The sequence below is a fragment of the Phocoena phocoena genome, chromosome 8 (assembly GCF_963924675.1).
Source record: "Phocoena phocoena chromosome 8, mPhoPho1.1, whole genome shotgun sequence".
NCBI classification, from domain to species: domain Eukaryota; kingdom Metazoa; phylum Chordata; class Mammalia; order Artiodactyla; family Phocoenidae; genus Phocoena; species Phocoena phocoena.
Genome location: NC_089226.1, coordinates 56,879,427 through 56,897,509, shown reverse-complemented (window position 1 = coordinate 56,897,509; position 18,083 = coordinate 56,879,427). Strand labels below are relative to the sequence as shown.

At 53.8% G+C, this 18,083-nt stretch overlaps 1 protein-coding gene across 2 annotated transcripts in view; it reads left to right on the top strand.

The window, feature by feature from the left end:
* DGAT2 (diacylglycerol O-acyltransferase 2) overlaps window positions 1-15,029 on the top strand; it is a 31,112-nt gene extending 16,083 nt beyond the window's left edge. The window contains exons 3-8 of one of the 2 annotated variants that reach the window (XM_065881453.1): window positions 4,294-4,401; window positions 4,793-4,863; window positions 11,019-11,223; window positions 11,810-11,984; window positions 12,800-13,002; window positions 14,726-15,029. In XM_065881453.1, the coding sequence (XP_065737525.1) occupies window positions 4,294-4,401; window positions 4,793-4,863; window positions 11,019-11,223; window positions 11,810-11,984; window positions 12,800-13,002; window positions 14,726-14,880 (917 nt within the window). In that variant the 3' untranslated portion in view covers window positions 14,881-15,029. The remainder of the gene's footprint in view (window positions 1-4,293; window positions 4,402-4,792; window positions 4,864-11,018; window positions 11,224-11,809; window positions 11,985-12,799; window positions 13,003-14,725) is intronic. The other variant, XM_065881451.1, reaches the window with a different exon arrangement.
* The last annotated feature ends 3,054 nt before the right edge of the window (window positions 15,030-18,083 follow it).

The window sequence follows — 18,083 nt, the reverse complement described above, 5'->3', positions numbered from 1 at the left end:
ACACTGGTCTAGGGAACAGAGCAAATTAACCTGGCTCCCTGAGGGCTCAAACCTCCAACTTGGCCTGCTTGGCCAATTTTCAGAATCCCGGAGTAGAGAGCACCATGTAACCCCTCCATTTTCAGATAAGAAGCAGGGATCCAGTGAGGGAAGAGCCTAGCCCAGAATCACATGAGAAGGACGTAATGGGGCCAGAACAAGACCCCATGGACTCCAGCCTCCAAGCCCCTCCCTAGTCTGCTGTAGCAGCTCCCTTAGTCCCCGTTTGCACCCAGAAGCCACCACTATCCCACTGTCTTAGTGAGTTGGGGCTTGGCTGATGGGGCGCTGAGCAGCCGGTAGAACCCCAACCCGCGCAGCATACGGCAGGGACTGGCCCCAAGCTGTAGGTTAATAATAGATCGAGCCTAACCACAGCCCAGAGACCGGCCCGGCATCTTCCCGAGCCCTTGCGTAGGTGGGAGCCAAGCCTGCTCGGGTGGGCAGGTGTGCTGAGCGGCTGCTAATAATTGTCCTGAGCAGCCCTGGCCACTCGCTCCCGCTGCCACCCAAATCTACTGGCAGGCGCTCGCCTGGAGCTGCAAAGGCTGCTGTGGCCCCATGGGCCTCCCTCTCGAACAAAGTGACTCTCCTCCATTTCTGTGCCACGGATCCCTCTGGTATTCTGGTAAAGACTATAAACTTTATTCAGAGTTTTAAAATGTGTACTACAAAGTACGCTGGATTTCAAAGGAAATCAATGGTATTAAAATATAAATACGTACACATTAAGACATCGAATTCCACATACGGTGACACATTCTTTTTTGTTATTACGTTAAAAAGATCTAGCAGCAGGCATAATCATTACTATAATTCTTTTTTTTTTTTTTAGCTGCGTTGGGTCTTTGTTGCTGCGCGCAGGCTTTCTCCAGTTGCGGCGAGCAGGGGCTACTCTTCATTGCGGTGCGTGGGCTTCTCATGGCCGTGGCTTGTCTTTGTTGCGGAGCATGGGCTCTAGGCACGCGGGCTTCAGTAGTTGCGGCACACGGGCTCAGTAGTTGTGGCTCACGGGCTTAGTTGCTCCGCGGCATGTGGGATCTTCCTGGACCAGGGACCAAACCTGTGTCCCCTGCATTGGCAGGTGGATTCTTAACCACTGTGCCACCAGGGAACTCCCACTATATTTCTTTTTTTTTTTTTAATAAATTTATTTATTTATTTATTTATTTATTTTTGGCTGTGTTGGGTCTTTGTTTCTGTGCGAGAGCTTTCTCCAGTTGCGGCGAGTGGGGGCCACTCTTCCTCGCGGTGCGCGGGCCTCTCACTGTCGCGGCCTCTCCCGTTGCGGAGCGCAGGCTCCAGACGTGCAGGCTTAGTAGTTGTGGTTCACGGGCTTAGTTGTTCCGCGGCATGTGGGATCTTCCCAGACCAGGGCTCGAACCCATGTCCCCTGCATTGGCAGGCAGATTCCCAACCACTGTGCCACCAGGGAAGCCCCCACTATAATTCTTTAGTGATGAGAATAAATGATTTTTCAAGATATCCCCAACTGCCATAAATGTGATACGGAAACACTTTTGGTTTCTATTGGCGTCACTGCCTACAGGGGCTGCTGCTAAGACTACCGTGGTCTGGTACATAAATGAAGGAAACATGAAATTTCTATAAGAGATGGGTGAAAATTAAGATGTTGGGTTTTTTCCCTATCCAAGTCCATGGATCTCCAGGTTGGACACTTATCTTTGTGTTAAGTCCTCTTTACACACTATCTCGTGTCGTCCTCCCAATACCCTGTTGGAAATCGAGGCTCAGGGATGGGCCGTGGCCAGTGAGCGGCAGGGCCCCGGCTTCATGGAAGAGCGTGTCTGTGCTCTTCCTGGGCTCCACTGCTGCGTCCCTGCAGTGAGCAGCCATAGGCTGCCCGCTAACGGGCCTTGGGGAGCAGAGTTTTGAATCATCAGCTTGACCATGATGTGTGGGGTGGGGTGATTGTAAAGGTGGGTCCTGAACCTTCCGCATGTGGAGCCAGAAGTTGTTTGCATCTCCTGGCCCCAGGGGGGTTGGTTCCTGCTGCAGCCGCATGATCTACAGGGATAGATCAGGGAGCCCACTGTTCAGGGACTGGGATTAGACTCTGAGAAAGGCAGGTTGTTTGGTGGGTGTAATTCATTTTTGCTCAATAAACCTTTCCTGTGTTGGTTGCTAGGGCTGGAGAAGTTCATCTGACCTGGTTCCAGCTCCCAAGGAGCTCAGGGGCTGAAGGGCCGTCTGCTGGAAGGAGTCTAATGGGGGACCCAGATAACGATGAGACAGATGATAGGGGCTGTGGACACACAGGGGTGAGAGGGAGCGGGGCCCCCCAGCTGAGAAAGTCCAGAACTAGAATGCTGTCTCTGGACTCTCCATCTGTTCTCTTTCCTCCTCCCAGGCTGCCTTAGCACCAGAGTGAGGACAGTAGGTAGGGACTCCCACTTTCCCAGAGAGCCCAGACATCTGGGCAGGGCAGCCTGGGGCTCTGCCCACTCTGATCCCGCTACCCCCCAGCCAGAGTTAGGCGTTTGATGGCAGCTGGGTTTCTCGGCTGCTCAGACCCTAGCCTGAACCTCATGGCCCTGCCCAGGCCCACCCGGAGCATCCACCTAGCCGCTGAAGGCGCTTGGATACCTGTGGAGTCTAGGGGGCTTGTGACCCCTTTTCTAGGCCTAAGAATGGGGACCAGAGGCAAACTGCTCAACAATGTGAGTGACTTTGTAAGTGGTCTTAACTTAGTCATAGCCATTCACCAAGCTGCCTCCAGTACTTCACAGTTTGCCTTTAACAGGGTTTTACAGGCTGCAAATGCTTCCCTAGAGACTCACCTTCCCTGTCTGTGACGTCACACTCCTGAACTGGTCCTGAAAAACTGGACACCTGGCCACTCTATGTTCACCGCCTCTCCCAAGATAGTTGTACCACTTTTAGCTACCTTGGGGAGAGGCTAGCTCAGAGGCTTAGAACAGGACCGCGTTGTGGATGACAAGGGACCACCATTTTCCTGCCCTTAGCCTCATGGAGTGTCTGTGTCCGGCCCTCCCCTCTCCCTCGGGAAACCAGAGGGGGCTGAGCACGGTGGGAAGAAGAGGGCATGAAATCCAAAGCCAGGCAGCCCTAGAGCACCCGTGACTAGTGCAGCGCCCACCAGAGGGTGTGCCTACAACCAGGGTTGGCTTCCCTTCCTAGGCAGTGGAGGGGATGCTGGACGGAGGCCATGCTTCTCCCAAGCATGAGTACCTGTTGTCCCTGGTCCTGTGCTAAGTGACAGGGGGCAAAGAAGATGTGACCCAGCTAGTGTGGAGAATTCAGAGGTGAGCGGTCCGTGTGGGAGGACAGTATGATACCGGAGAACAGTTCCTGAGGTGAGGTCTGAGCTTAGCCTTGAAGGCTCGGTAAAAATTGGAAGGATAGAAGCTCTGATGAGGGCTTTCTGTGCCAGGTTATTCAACCTTATGGCCGGCAGGCCCAGAATAAAGGGACCAGTGGAAGCTGGTCCCAGGGAGTCTTCAAGTGTCCTGCTGGGGGTTTTGAGAGAGGGACTGATGGGCTCTGGGCTTTGGCCTAGGACTGCCTGGTGCTTGGTTATATTGGAAGGGGGCCAGCCCTCCTCCTGGGGCAGGAATCCCACTCTCCCAGGTCCCTCCAGTGGCAGTCTGGGGCTTCTAATTTTTAGTGAATCTCTAAAGCCTGGTGCAGATTTTGGACTTAATAGTCAGACTTGAGTTTGAATCCTGGCTCTGCCTCACTCCTGCTGGGTGACCTTGGGCAAGTAACCTCCCCCTGGAGCCTCAGTGCTCTCATCTCTAAAATGGGGTAAAAGTCATGCTGCCCCACACTTGAGACAGTGACTCATCCCAAGTCCTGAGACATAGAGGCACTTGGCAGGTCCCTCCCCTCATCCACAGTCACTATGCTGGACACTCGGGTGGGGAGAACATGCCAGGAGGGGCAGAAAGAACAGCTCTAAGGACAGCTTCACAAGAGATCCACCACCTCTGGCACTGCTGCCCAGACAACATGGAGCCCACGTGCCCCTCGATGCCGGGACAGCCCATCAGAGCCTAGGAAATGAGGCTCGTGTCCCCGTGAGCCGGCTCCTCCCCTGCCCTCCTACCCTGCCCCCCGCCATGGCTGTGGGCCCCCTCTGCCCAGGGCCCCAGCTGTGCCTAGCTTAGTGCCATGGTAAACACTCAGTCACTTGGTGACCCCATGCCCAGAGGGGACTGAAGCCCACCCAGGGAGGACAGGCCTGACCGGGAGCCTTCTGCCTCCCCCCAGGAGTGACCTGCAGCGTCATCCTCATGTACACGTTCTGCACCGATTGCTGGCTCATAGCTGTGCTCTACTTCACCTGGCTGGTGTTTGACTGGAACACTCCCAAGAAAGGTAAGAGCACAAGTCACCCTGCCCGACCCCCTCGCCCTCGGGACACTCCCTCCTGCACAAGCTGAAGTTCCTCATCATGGGTGCTACCCCTTTTTTACTTAGCACCTACTATGTGAATAGCATTGGGCTAAGCCAGGCTGTGGTTCTGGATGGGGGGGGAGGGGGAGGTTAATAATGGCTCTAAGGTCACATAGTGGTCCTCATGGAGCTCACACTCAATCCAGGGTTTGCAAAACGTGAGGGAATGAACTTGGAAAGGGGCCCAGGGGGAGGGAGGAGGACGCTGCATAGGGCGCTGGTCACCTAGCTCAGGGGTTCACAGTGGCTCTGCCTGAACATCACTCTCTCCCACTCCTACTCCTTCCCAACACTGTATTTTGTTCACTGGAAGGTGGCAGGAGGTCACAGTGGGTCCGAAACTGGGCTGTGTGGCGCTACTTTCGAGACTACTTTCCCATCCAGGTAAAGACTTGTGGGTGTTACCTTGGGAGGGTGGGAATGGATGGGAAATCTGACTTCAAGCCTTAACCCACCCACGCACAGTGACCACATGTGCTGGGTTGAACCATGTGACATCTCCCACTATGAGCATCTGTTGATACTCTACCCCACTTTATGCAGGATTTGAGGCAATTTAGGATACGTATAATGCTATACCAGGTAAAAAGAAAAATTAGGAATTCGGGGAAAATATACAAGTATTTCACCCATAAGGGTCAACAGAGTTGCAGTGGTTGAGCTTCATGGTCACCTCTGAGCTTCCTGGCAGCCAAGGCAAAAAGGGAAACATGATAGTTATTGGTCCTCATTTTGGGAAAGGAAGAAGTTTATTTATTCCTTGGGGAAACAAGAGTTGTTCTAGCGTTTGGATCTAAAAGGTGTTTCAGATACTGAGATCCTGGGTGATGTAAGGAGCAGGTATAATAGCAGATATTATGGCCATTGCTTCTCTGCCTTTCAGTGAAAATTAAAGTCATAACTTAAAATGGAAGTGATTGGGAATTCCCTGGTGGTCCAGTGGTTAGGACTCAGCACTTTCACTGCTGTGGCCTGGGTTCAATCCCTGGTCAGGAACTAAGATCCCACAAGCCACAAGGCGCAACTAAAAAAAAAAAAAAAAAAACGAAGTGATTTATCAGGAGCAATACTACTAAGGTAGTCCAAGTTCATCTGGGCTGAACCAAGGATAGCAAAAGGTGTGAGGGGCTTTCTTTCCTTCTGAAGCTCTTACAGAAATATCACTTCCCTCAGTCAGTCATGGGTAGGTCACTGGGGGTCCTGGCCATGGGAATTAGGGCCCAGAAAATTTGGTGGGCACTGAATGGAGAGTGAGACCCTAATTGCAGAAGTGCTTGGGGAAGGCTTCTGGAGGCACTGCTGCTGGAACTCCATCCTGAAGCTAAGTAGCACTGAAGGGGCAGGGAAGACAATGAGAGCACCTGAGTTTGAGAAGAAGCCTGGGATGTGGCAGCTGGTGAGTAGGTGGAGTGGAGAGGGAGGATCTCCATTTATTGGGAGCTTCTAGGAGCCAGCACTTTCCCCCAAGGAGTCTGTCCTTCAACCCTCACAGTACCCTGTAAGGCGGGTATTAATTTTATCCCATTTTTACAGAAGAGGAAACTGAAGGTCAGAGAGTAGCACAGCAGAATGAGCCTAATAGGGGGTTGAGCCAAGATTCCAGTTGCTGTCTTGCCTCAAAGTCTGGCTTCTTCCCACCACAGCATGCTGAGTCCCTATGCAGCAGAGCTGTAGGAAATCAGCTTGGACGAATCCTCAGGCTTCCCTCAGGCTTGGAGGACGGAGGCAGGAAAAGCAGGGCAGTCAGACCCTGGGTGAAGCCAGGGTGCAGTCTCCCCATATGAAGCTGGTTTAGACCAAGTTGATCTCTGGGTTTCCTTCCTCCTGCACCACTGGCTGCTCTGGGTCCCCCACACTGGTCTTCTGAGCACCTGCCTTCTCTGGGGCCAAACTCAAGGTCCTGACAAGATAAAAAGTGGCTTGGTCTGGCTTTCAGTTAACGTTCTATCAGACCCCCTGCTGGTGGTCTGCAAGCTAGGTTGGCAGGGCAGAGGCATCTGGGCCCTGGTGCATGTTGGTGACGCTGGTGGATTGTGGGTAACTCTGGCAGAATCCTGAAGGTTTTCCCTGCAGGGGAACGACCTGCCTAGCCAACTCACTCAGTACCCCAGCCCCGGCACACCCTAGCTGCTGAGGTAACCCAGCAGAAATCGGTGGGGTTTGAAAGTGGAGGCAGCGTGTGTGCATGCGGAAGTGTGCATGACACAGGGTGGTGTATGTTTGCTGTTGTGAGTCAGCAACTGAGACATCCTGGCGTGCTGCCTGGGGGAGGTGGCCAGGTAACCCTACATTTCTCCGCTGCACTCACAGGACCAGCTCCCTCTGCCCATTCCAGCCTGAGCCCAGTTTTCCCAGGACCTTTGGGGTCAGGATTCCTGCTCCTCCCTTTCCCTGACCCCATCTCTCTGGCTGCAAGGAATCCAAGGCTGTTGTTGCTGGGAGGATGTTGCATCATAGGACCCAACCCTCTCACTTTGGAGGTGAGGAAACTGAGTCCCAAAGAGGGGCAAGGACTGGTCCCAATTGCACAGCGACTCCATGCCAAGGCTAGTACTAGAATCCAGGCCCCAGGTTCTTTCCCACTGGATCCCTACTGCCTGTTTCTCTGCGAAAGATCCAATCCCAGACTTCCCCACTGGATCGAGCCCCACTCCGTGGGTCTTCCTCCCTCTGCTTTGCTGTTGGAGACCTGGGTTGAGGTCCTGCCCTGTCACTCTATTCACTGGCCAGCACTGTTGCTCGCTGTGTACTGCTGGGCCCCTGATGGGGACACAGAAGAGTCAGCCCTGGCCCCTGCCCTTGGATCTTGCTAGGTTCTGTTACTTTCTGCCCATGGGACCGTGGGCATGCTTTCTCAAGCTCACTGAGCCTCATTACCCTTATCTGTAAAATGGAGCTGCTCATATGATAAAAAGTGGTAAATTATGGTTGGATGTGAGGGATTATGTACTCTTTCTCTCTGCTAGGGCCCTTACCTTGGGGGCCAGGCCCCAGAGTGGCCTGCCCCTCAGGAAGCCTCTTCAAGGCCAGTAGCTCCCCCCATCCAGAACAGGATGACCTGATGACCGCTGGTCAGTGCTGGGACAGACAGGTACCCTTCCCCACTGATCTCTGCCCTTCCCAAAGAACCAAAACAAAACCCCGTGTCCCTTATCTCACCTCTGTTCCAAGAAGACAGCTGGGAGTTGGAGCCACGTGACACATGTGAGCTGGCCCTGGGAGGGCCCCTAGGCACCAGGACCAAAGCCAAGCTGGGCCTGAGGCATTTATGCCTCAACCTGGGCTCTGTGCTTGCTGCTGGTTGACCTTGGCCAAGCCCCTGCCCCTTGGGGCCTCAGGCTCCTCTTCTGTGCATGGAGGGTTTGGCCTTAGTGACCTGATGTCAGGGCTGATGCTCTGTGGAGTCGTGTATGACCCTCCTGTCCCACCCCCTTTTCCCAGCCTCTTGCCAATGGTTGGGTAATGATTTCTAACTGTGCCCACCCACCCCTCCCCACTCCCTTATTGGTGAAGCTCTTTGCTCTTTGCCACCAGGGCAGCTCAGCTGGCCCAGAGAGCATCCCTTCTCCCAGCAGAGGTGGGGCTCACGTGTTAACAGCAGCCCCCAGGACCACCAGCTACCTGGAAGAGGAGTGGGCAGTGCCCGGGTCACCTCTCCTCGAGAGACGGGCAGGATCTTTGGAGAAGAGACTAGGAAACACTCTCTGAGCTTATAGTCACCTATCTGTCCAACTGCCTCATTTCACAGATGGACCTACTGAGGCCCAGAGAGGAGGGACTGTCCCAAGGTCACAAAGCAAGTCAGTAGCAGGGCTGGTATAGAAACCAAGGCTGTGTCTGCTTCAGGACCTGTGTTCTCATTCCTTTGTTCCCCTGCCGTGGTGCCCCACTGTGTCAGCTTAGGCGAGTCTTCGTTCCTCTCTGGTTCTGAGTTCCCTCCTCTGTATGGTGCCAGGCTGGGACAAGGCTATCTGAACACCCTACCTGCCCAGGGAGGCAGGGTGGGAGGGGCGACTTGCCAGGAATGTGTCCCAGGCTCATGTCAGCCAGCAGGCCTGACCTGGGCAACCCCTTGGGCTGAGACTTTGCCATGGGTAAACAGTCAGGGGACACGAGAGCAGGTATGTCAACAGAGCCTTCATCAGCAGTGTCCTTCCTCCTCCCTCCTGAATGGACGCTCTGTCCACCCATGGCGAGGGGAGTGTGGCATGAAGACAGATCAAAGCCGTATCAGAGGCCCGTCCTTTTCTGGGTGCTGCACCAAGGGCCATTAACCTGCACTGTGCCCCACGGCACCTCATTTAACCAATGTCCCACCAGATAGAGGCTTGGGGGAGGGAGGAAACGATTTAAAGAGCTAGCTAGGGTTCCGCCAGGTGGCCCATCTGTATCCCAGGTCCAGGGAAAAGCACAGCTGGGTGGCCTAGTCTAGAGGTGGAGGATGATTTGCTGTGACCTCCGGGGAAGCAGCAACTCCTTTCTCTAGGTCTTAGTCTCTACCTTGTAATCAAAGGAATGGCCCAGATCCGGGGTCTTCCACCCCATCCTGTGCTGGGAGCTCCCAGGCCCAGCCATCAACTCAGGAGCAAGTTTCCAATGCGGTACTGGCTGCCTCCGCTCTCACCTCAGCGCCTTCCTCGCCCATGGAAACCAGGACAGGGTGCTTTCTCCTTCTGGCTTTCCCGAGAGCTAATTCGGTAGGGCAGACGTGCTCTCTGCGGCAAAACCTCAGAACAACCACTTCTCGAAGCGTGTGTGAAGCTGGGCTTCCCCTACCTCACTGGCCGTGGATTCAGCCGCTGCTCTTCCCCATTTATGTGGTGGGCAGCTAAGGATTACTTGGGGTTTTGAGCAGTTTTAATCTGCTCGCCAAAGGCAAAACGGGAGAAAGAGTACAAATGCCCCAAGCAACAGGGTACGACACAGGGGGTCTTTCTCACAGTCACACATACGGGCAGTTACAGAGCTGGGAGGGGTGCCAGCCACCCTCACTCCCATCCCCTTCTGGCCTCCATCACCTGAAGATTCAGATTTCAGTTTCCCGGAGGCCAACCACCAGCACCCCACGCCCCCCCAAACTGAGCGCGAGGTTCTTCCCTCAGTCAGGGAGTTCCCAAATCTGAAGTCATAGAAAACCCAGGCTCTTGACATTCTGCCGGTGGCCAGGGGCTCTGCTCCAGCTGGCACCAGCGCAGGGCAGGGGGAACCTTGAAGCACTGCAGGTGGGAATGTCATCAGTGCCACTTCTCCAGAGGTGGGGCAGCCCACCAGACCAAAACGGTCATACCCTTTGACCCAGGAACTGTCTTTCTTGATGTTTGTCTCAAGAATGCAAGCAGACATGAGGACAAAAATAAGGTATTTATGGAAGCATTATTTCTGAGGGAAATTTTAGAAGCTTTTTAAAGGCCCATCAGTCAGGGTTTGATTACAATTCTATTCCATGTAGCATAGCCATGAGAAGACATGTTACTGAGGGATTTTGATAAGGAAAAATAGCTATGATATGCTTGGGAGGTAATTATTTCCAAATCATATCAACCATATGACCTCAGTTTTGTGGTTTTTTTTAAAAAGAACATTTGTCTATTTGAGTAGAAGAAAAGCTCAACAGAGTCAGAGCGGTTTATCTGGTTGGCGGTATGACAGGTGCTTTGGATTTTCTCCCTACTTTCCCATATTTTTAAAATTCTCTGATTATTCATTAGTTTCCTAATCCTAAAAGAAAGTGATGTTCTTCTGAACAAGATGCCAGTCCTCTCCATCCCTCTCAGCACCCTCCACCCCATCATGTTTCCTGTGATCCTGGGTCAGTGCCTCTTGCTGCTCAGGGTTTAGGGAAACTTTGCACCATCCAACCCACCGTCCAAGCCACCAGTCCCAGGGCGGGAAGCCAACCATCCTTTAGAGCATCCAGGACAGCTTTGTTGATAGCACCGCAGGTGAGCGACTCCAGCTGTGCAGCTGACCTCCCCTGCCCGCAGTGTGGCTGGCGCAAGGGCTGTGGCCTGTCCTTCTGCTCCCTGCATCAGAGCCTGAGCTGAGTCTGGCTGTCTGGAAGGAGGTTTCCATTCAGGCCAGCCGCACTGTCCCTTCTCTGGCCAAAGAAAGGGACTTGGACTTTATGCCAGTGGAAGCTGGACATCCCTCTTTATCTGAGAGTGACAGGAGTTGCGCTGGGGTTTTAGAGCAGTCACTCTGGCTGTGGTGAGGAGGATGGGCCCAGAGGGAGGGAATGCAGGAGGCTGGCAGAGTGCAATTATGAGGACCTGGGAATGTGTTCGGCTGGAGAAATAAGGGGAATGAGGGAGAAAGTTTCCCACCCCCTTCCCAGGGACTCGAAGTCCAAATGGTGACTTGCAAGTACCCGGCACTGAGAACCCAGTGATGAGAGTCTGAGGTCGGAGGAGAGAGTCAGTCCAGTCCTTCAGGCCCAGGCTTCCAGGGGCCAGGGCACACCTAGTGCCTCCCCTACCTCTGGGTGTGCCCCAGTACTCCTCTCTTGGCCAGCTTCCTCTGACCTGAGGTCTTCCCTGCAGCTGGTGAAGACACACAACCTGCTGACCACCAGGAACTACATCTTCGGATACCACCCCCATGGCATCATGGGCCTGGGTGCCTTCTGCAACTTCAGCACGGAGGCCACAGAAGTGAGCAAGAAGTTCCCTGGCATAAGGCCCTACCTGGCCACGCTGGCCGGCAACTTCCGGATGCCAGTGCTGAGGGAGTACCTGATGTCTGGAGGTGAGAGTCCACCTCTGCGTGTCCCTGCCTGAGCCAGTCCATTGGCCAGGAAGCCAACCCACCGTGCCCTGGTGCCTGGTCCTGTGTTGGAGACGTGGTCAGCTGAGGGACAGTGGGTCAGGGCTGAGTGGGAGAGCGGTTCATACAATCTTCAGGGTTCAACTAGGATAACATCTTCCCTAGAAAGCCTTCTCTGACCCCTTTTCTGGGCATCCCCAGCCCCTGTGCTGCCCTTTGCACGACTTAATCATCGTCCATGACTCTCATTATCCACCCACCTTGATCCCCACCAGCCTGACTTACTGGGATTCCCTAGCACCTGGCACCAGCATGAGACAGTTAGGACCTCAGGGAACGTTTGCCAAATGAATGCATTCCCTAAACAACCTTGTGTCATTGTCCCCACTTTACAGATAAGTAAGCTGAGGCTCAGAAAAAAGAATGGCTTACGTGGGGCCATACTTCCAAGTGGCTGGATTAGGTCTGGGACCCGGGTCCACGGCTCTGTCTATATTTGACCATGTGCAGGGGGTAGGGAGTGCATCCATGGGCAGCCCCGACTGTGTGTCCCCCCTCCACTCCCCAGGCATCTGCCCTGTGAACCAGGACACCATAGACTACTTGCTTTCAAAGAATGGGAGCGGCAATGCCATCATCATCGTGGTGGGGGGCGCGGCCGAGTCCCTGAGCTCCATGCCCGGCAAGAACGCAGTCACCCTGCGCAATCGCAAAGGCTTTGTGAAACTGGCCCTGCGCCATGGGTGAGTGCCTCCCAGAACACGTGTGCACACGCACGCACACACCTGTCAACAGTTCTGCGCAGCCCAGGGCAGCAGCTCCTGGCCTCCTGAAGGCGGAACCCACACCCCAGGAAGGCAGAGAAGGGGGTTAGCTATCCTGTGGGGAAGGGGAGGTTGGAGCCCAGAGGTTCAGGCCAGGGTTGCCCAAGCTCAGGCTGGGCGGCCGAGTGGGCGAAGATGCAGCCTGGGTCTCCTGGGCCCTGGCAGGTGGGCTGAGAGGCCAGCCAAGCCCAGAGGCAGCACTGTGCCCCAGGGCCAGAGCGTGTCATGCAGCTAGGAGAGCGAAAGGCCAGGAAGGAGGGTGTTGTGGCCCGAAATATCAAGGAAGCCTTCTTGAAGGGGTAACCCTGGGGACAGGCAGAGAGGAGCTAGGCAGCCTGGATTTCTCTGACCTTTTCTAGGGGTACATTCTGGATAGCCACCTGTTCAGCACATTTCACTGGACAAAGTGCATTTACTTCTATGGTCCCGTTTGATTCTCCTGCAAAATCCTGCAGGGATGCCATCCCCATTTTCCACTTGAGAAAACCGAGTGAGGTTATAGTGACCTGGTCAGGGCCACATTGTAAAGCCCTGACATGCTCCCCAGTCACTAACAGGGGCAGAGGGCCTGTCCCCATCTGGCAGTGAGGGGACATGTGGTTTGGGGTCCCCCGGCTGATTCTTGTACACCCCTGACGGAGGGGAGTTTGGCTGGCGTCTGGGGCCTCTAGGGCCGCCAGGAGGAACTGAAGCCAGTGATTGGGCTATGACAGACCCTGGCCTCTCCCTTCCAGAGCCGACCTGGTTCCCACCTACTCCTTCGGGGAGAATGAGGTGTACAAGCAGGTGATCTTTGAGGAGGGCTCCTGGGGCCGATGGGTCCAGAAAAAGTTCCAGAAGTACATTGGCTTCGCCCCGTGCATCTTCCATGGCCGAGGCCTCTTCTCTTCCGACACCTGGGGGCTGGTGCCCTACTCCAAGCCCATCACCACCGTGGGTGAGCCCCCCTTCCTCCAGACCCTGAACTCGGGTGCCACAGCTAGTTTAGTGGCAGAGTTAGGATTCAAATCCATCCCTGGCTCTGATGTCCAGGCTCTGAACCATGAGGACGTGGACCTGTTTGGGTGCTGATGGGAATGATCGTTGCGGGAGGGGCATAGGGGATAGTTCCATTACCACGAGCTAAGCTGTGCTAGATGAGAAAACAGGACTCAGCAATTCTGTGTTTTCAGAGCCCAAGTCTATCAGGGAAGACCCCCTTACAGCAAAGATCAATAGGGGGTGTGAGGAGGACATGCAGGGTGCTCTGGAGGGTCATAATGGACCCCAGGGAGGAGGTGACTCTTTTTTTTTTTAATATAATTTTATTGTTTTACTTTTGGTTGTGTTGGGTCTTGGTTGCTGCTCACGGGCTTTCTCTAGTTGCGGCGAGCGGGGGCTACTCTTCGTTGTGGTGCACGGGCTTCTCATTATGGTGGCTTCTCTTGTTGTGGAGCATGGGCTATAGGCACACGGGCTTCAGTAGTTGTGGCACACGAGCTCTGTAGTAGTGGCACACGGGCCTAGCTGCTCCGCGGCATGTGGGATCTTCCCGGACCAGGGCTCGAACCCGTGTCCCCTGCATTGGCAGGCGGATTCTTAACCACTGCACCACCGGGAAGTCCCGGTGACTCTTACACTATTAGCTGAATAGGAATTATCCTGAAAAAGAGGGGAGGAAGAGACTTTTTGTCAGAAACAATAGCCTAAATGAGGTTCCCGCAGCAAGACTGTATAGATTTTTGAGGAACAGATGCAAATCAATATGCCTGGAGCAGAAGCCTGTGAGAAGCGTAGCAAAAAAACTGGCTGCACTTCGCCCCCAGCTGTGTTGCTTTGCGTTCATATGAGACAATTTAGAGGACTCCAGAGAATTATCTATTGTAGGAGTATGTGTGTCTGTATGCATCTGTTAATGGTTCACAATCTAGAGATCACATAAGAGCATGGAGGCCGCAAGCCATGGACTTCAGGGGCCAAAGCTCACATAGATACTTTGAGTTCTTATCAGGGCCAGATGTTTTGCTTTGTACTTTTTCCAGAGAGATCAACTTCCTGCATTTTAGGTCACACGATCCAGACTCACCCTTGACTCTTGTTACACACAAATCCCATACCAGGTCTGACGTCTGTGAGGCAGCAGGGACATTTCCATGCACAGGGTGGCTGGAGAGGGACGGGGTCTAGTGGACGGCATGAAGGAGTTTGCTCCTCACCTTAAGAATGGAAAACTGGGGAGTTTCCTGGTGTCCTAGTGGTTAGGATTCTGGGTTTTCATTGCTGTGGCATAGCCCTATAAGGAAGGATCCCCATGTGATAGGTGAGGAAACTAAGGCGCAGAGAGGTGAAGTGATGTGCCCAGAGCAGGGCAAAAGCAAAGCCATTACCTGATCCCACACCTCTCACAGGAGCTCCCAGCTGAGTACTGTGGGTACAGCTGGACTTGATCCTATCTGCTGCTTAGTGGCTATGCGGCCTTGGGCAGGTCCCTTCCCGTACCCCTGGGCCCCAGTCTTCTCACCTGTAAAAGGGACAGCCTGCAATGGAGCACATTCAGCACAGTTCCTGACAGGCGGCTGGCAAGTAGCGCAGGGTCACTACCATCAGCATTATGGTGGATGCCCAGGGAGCGTGGGCCGGATGGCACTGACTAACCAGAGGCCTCTGCCCCATCCCTGCAGTGGGTGAGCCCATCACTACCCCCAAGCTGGAGCACCCGACCCAGCAGGACATCGACCTGTACCACGCCATGTACGTGGAAGCCCTGGTGAAGCTCTTCGACCAGCACAAGACCAAGTTCGGCCTCCCGGAGACCGAGGTCCTGGAAGTGAACTGAGCCTGTCCGCGGGGGACAGCTTCTGGGAGGAACCAGCTGCAAATCGTTTTCTACCAAGTTCTCTAGTGCTTTTTGTTCTGTAAATGTGGAAGCGTCATGGGTGTCTGTGGGTTATTTAAAAGAAATTATAATAATTTTGTTAAACCATTACAATGTTAGGTCTTTTTTTAAGAAGGAAAAAGTGAATGTTTCAAGCTCTTTCACTTCCAATTTGTCCTGTTCTAGGTGGTGGCTGACCCATCTGGGCCTTTATGGTTTCTCAACCAACCCCTCTTCTCCCCTTCCCAAAATTACAGAGAAAACTCAGTCCTGGTTAACTGGGGAAGGAGGACAGCCATTAGTGACTCAGGCCAGTTAGATTATTTGCCCTTTGTCCCTGGGGGATGAGGGGCCAGAAGCTTCCTCTAATACAAACATCTCTACGCCGGCTACCCCACGCTTGACTACACGACCAGCTGCTTCTGCCAAGGGGAAGACTCAGAGGCAACAGGGGTCCCCATTTTCAAGAGCTCAGGGATAAACGTCTGGAATATTCAAGCTCAATTCTCCTTTCTGCCACCCCCCACGGCCCCAGTCTCTGAAATCTGAGCCTGGACTGGCCTCCAGAGAGAGGATGGAGGTGGCGGTGATCCCAGGCTGGGGAATGAAGCTGTCTGGTTTAATCATCTCTTGGATTATCAAGCCCCACCACGTTCTGGTTGGAGTGCTGGTTTTCCTCAGGGAGCTGATGACATGGACCCAGCACAGACCCTGCATTGGCCTAAATCACGTACTTCTCAGTGGCCTAGGTTTGCTTAACCCACACCCTCAGTCGTGGATGTGGGCGAGGGATCCCATTTCCTGTTCCCAGAGGGACCTGGCCTTCTGAGCAGCAGACTGGTCCAGAAGAGAAGTTCCCCGAACCCAAACCTCATATATTTGTGCCTTTCTGAGAGGGGGCCAGGGAGGAAATCTAGTCCTTGGTGTATTCTGTTTTCTTCTCTTGATGAGATCATTATACCATGTCAGACTTTTGTATATTCCTAAATGAATAAATGAAAATGAGTGTCCTCTATGAGTTATTGCAGGGGCCACATCTGCATCTTGCCGCTGACACTTGGGGAGACCACCGCCCCCACGGGGCTGCCTGCTGAGCCCTCTCCCCCTTGCTTCTTTGGCCCACATGGCCCTATGTGGTGTATTAGTTATTAATTGCTGTGTAATAAATTACTCCACAACTTAGTGGCTGTTGGGACTTCCCTGGCAGTCCAGTGGTTAAGACTCTGCACTTCCAATGCAAGGGGCACGGGTTCCATCCCTGGTTGGGGAACTAAGATCCCACATGCCGCTGCAGCGCAGCCAAAAAAAAAAAAAAAAAAGACAGAACTTAGTAGCTGCAAACAACAGTGTCACTTTCTGAGGGTCAGTGATCAAGGTACAGCTTAGCTGGGCCCTCTGCTTCAGGGTCTCACACAAGGCTGCAATCAAGGTATCAGCTGGGCTGTGATCATCCCAAGGCTTGACAGGGGAGGATCCACTTCCAAGGTCATTCTTTTGGCTGTTGGCAGGATTCACCTCCTCACTGGCTTTGACCAGAGGCCACTCCCAGTTCCTTGCCACACGGGCCTTTCTGTAGAGTAGCTCACAGCGTGGCAGCTGGCTGCATCAGAGAGAGTAAGCAAGAAGAACCAGAGAGAGTGCAAACAGAAGCCACAGCCTTCTATAACCTAATCTTGGAAGTGACAACCTATCCCTTTTGCCATATTCTCTCCATTAGATGCAAGTCACTAGGTCCAGCTCACACTCTTGAGGATTACACACGGAGTGAACACCAGGAGGCAGGGCTCACTGGAGCCCCTTCACAGCTGCCTTCCACCTGTGGTAAAGGCTACTGTCCTGCTGTAAGGTCCTAGAATAGCTGAGCTAGAAAGGTCCATATGGATCACTCAACCATGTTCCTTGCCCCTGGCCTCAGTTATACCACAAAGAGGGAGGCCTGGCCCGCTGTCACTCTAGTGATTTCATACCACACCTGGATCTCACAACATCCCACCTCTCTCTGTTCTAATTCCGTTCAGTTCAATGAGTACCAGGTACCTGGGGGAACCCTTCCCACCTGAGACTAAAGTGACTTTCCCACTTCCCACTACCTAATGCCTGTCTTTACCATTCACCTCAGGGACCATTCCTCTGGGCCAGAAGCTGTGAGCTGGCTGCGTGGGAGCAGAAACAAACATTGGAAACAACAGCTGAGGATATGCAGGGTGGTCAGAGCTGTGATGGAGAGGCCCCTAATCCAACCTGGGGTGCCTCATTGATCTGGGGCCCCAGCGTGAGCTGGGACTCAATGGGTGACTGGAAATTTGCCAGGAAGGAGCTGAAGGGCAGAGCAGCAAGTGCAAATTGGGGAGGCTGCTGATTTGAACCACTGAGAGGTGGTGGTGGAGAGGTCTGCAGTGGGGCTTCCCATGGAAGGGCAGGGAGCTGGCTTCTCCAGAGTTTTTCGGTGGGGAGGAGGGCAGGGCAGAGAAGAGGTGCCCTGGAGGCCAACAGAGGCTAGATTCTGTAGCTCCAAGCAGGTCTTAGGCCTCAGGCCACAGAGCCCAGGTTAGAGGACAGACATTTCCTTTAGGATGGAGGAAAGGCCTGTTTTCTGATGCCTCTCGGCCCCATACCAGCCCCAGCCCGAGGCTAGCCATGACCCTCATCATCTGGCTCCAGGCTAAACTAGGCCAACCCACAAACGTAGGCCATTATTCTCAGCATTAATTTTGTGAAGATTGGATATCTACTGTGCATCAGGGAACTCCACCGTCTCTGCCTAGGAACAGGAACAATAACCAGGCCCCAAATCTCGGAGGGACCACCCGGGGCAACGTAAGTTTGGCCCTCTGTATCCATGGGCTTTGCATCTGCAGATGCATGGCGCCAACTGGACTACTCTATTTTATACGAGGGACTTGAGCATCCTCTCATTTTGTTATCCACTGGAGGGAGGGGAGTGGAGTAGGGGTGGGGGCTCTGTAACCGATCCCCTGCAAATAGCAAGCGTGTCTAGCAGCCAGCTGTGCAGAGCAGAGGCGTGCCTCGCTCTAAGCTGTGTGTGGTGAACTCTAGGTAAATGCTGTGAACATTGCCTTGGGTTGGGAGTTGTTACCTTGGGAGAGGGAACTGGAAACTCCTTTTCCAGAAGACCCTCTGCCTTTGGACGGTGGGAGTGCGGC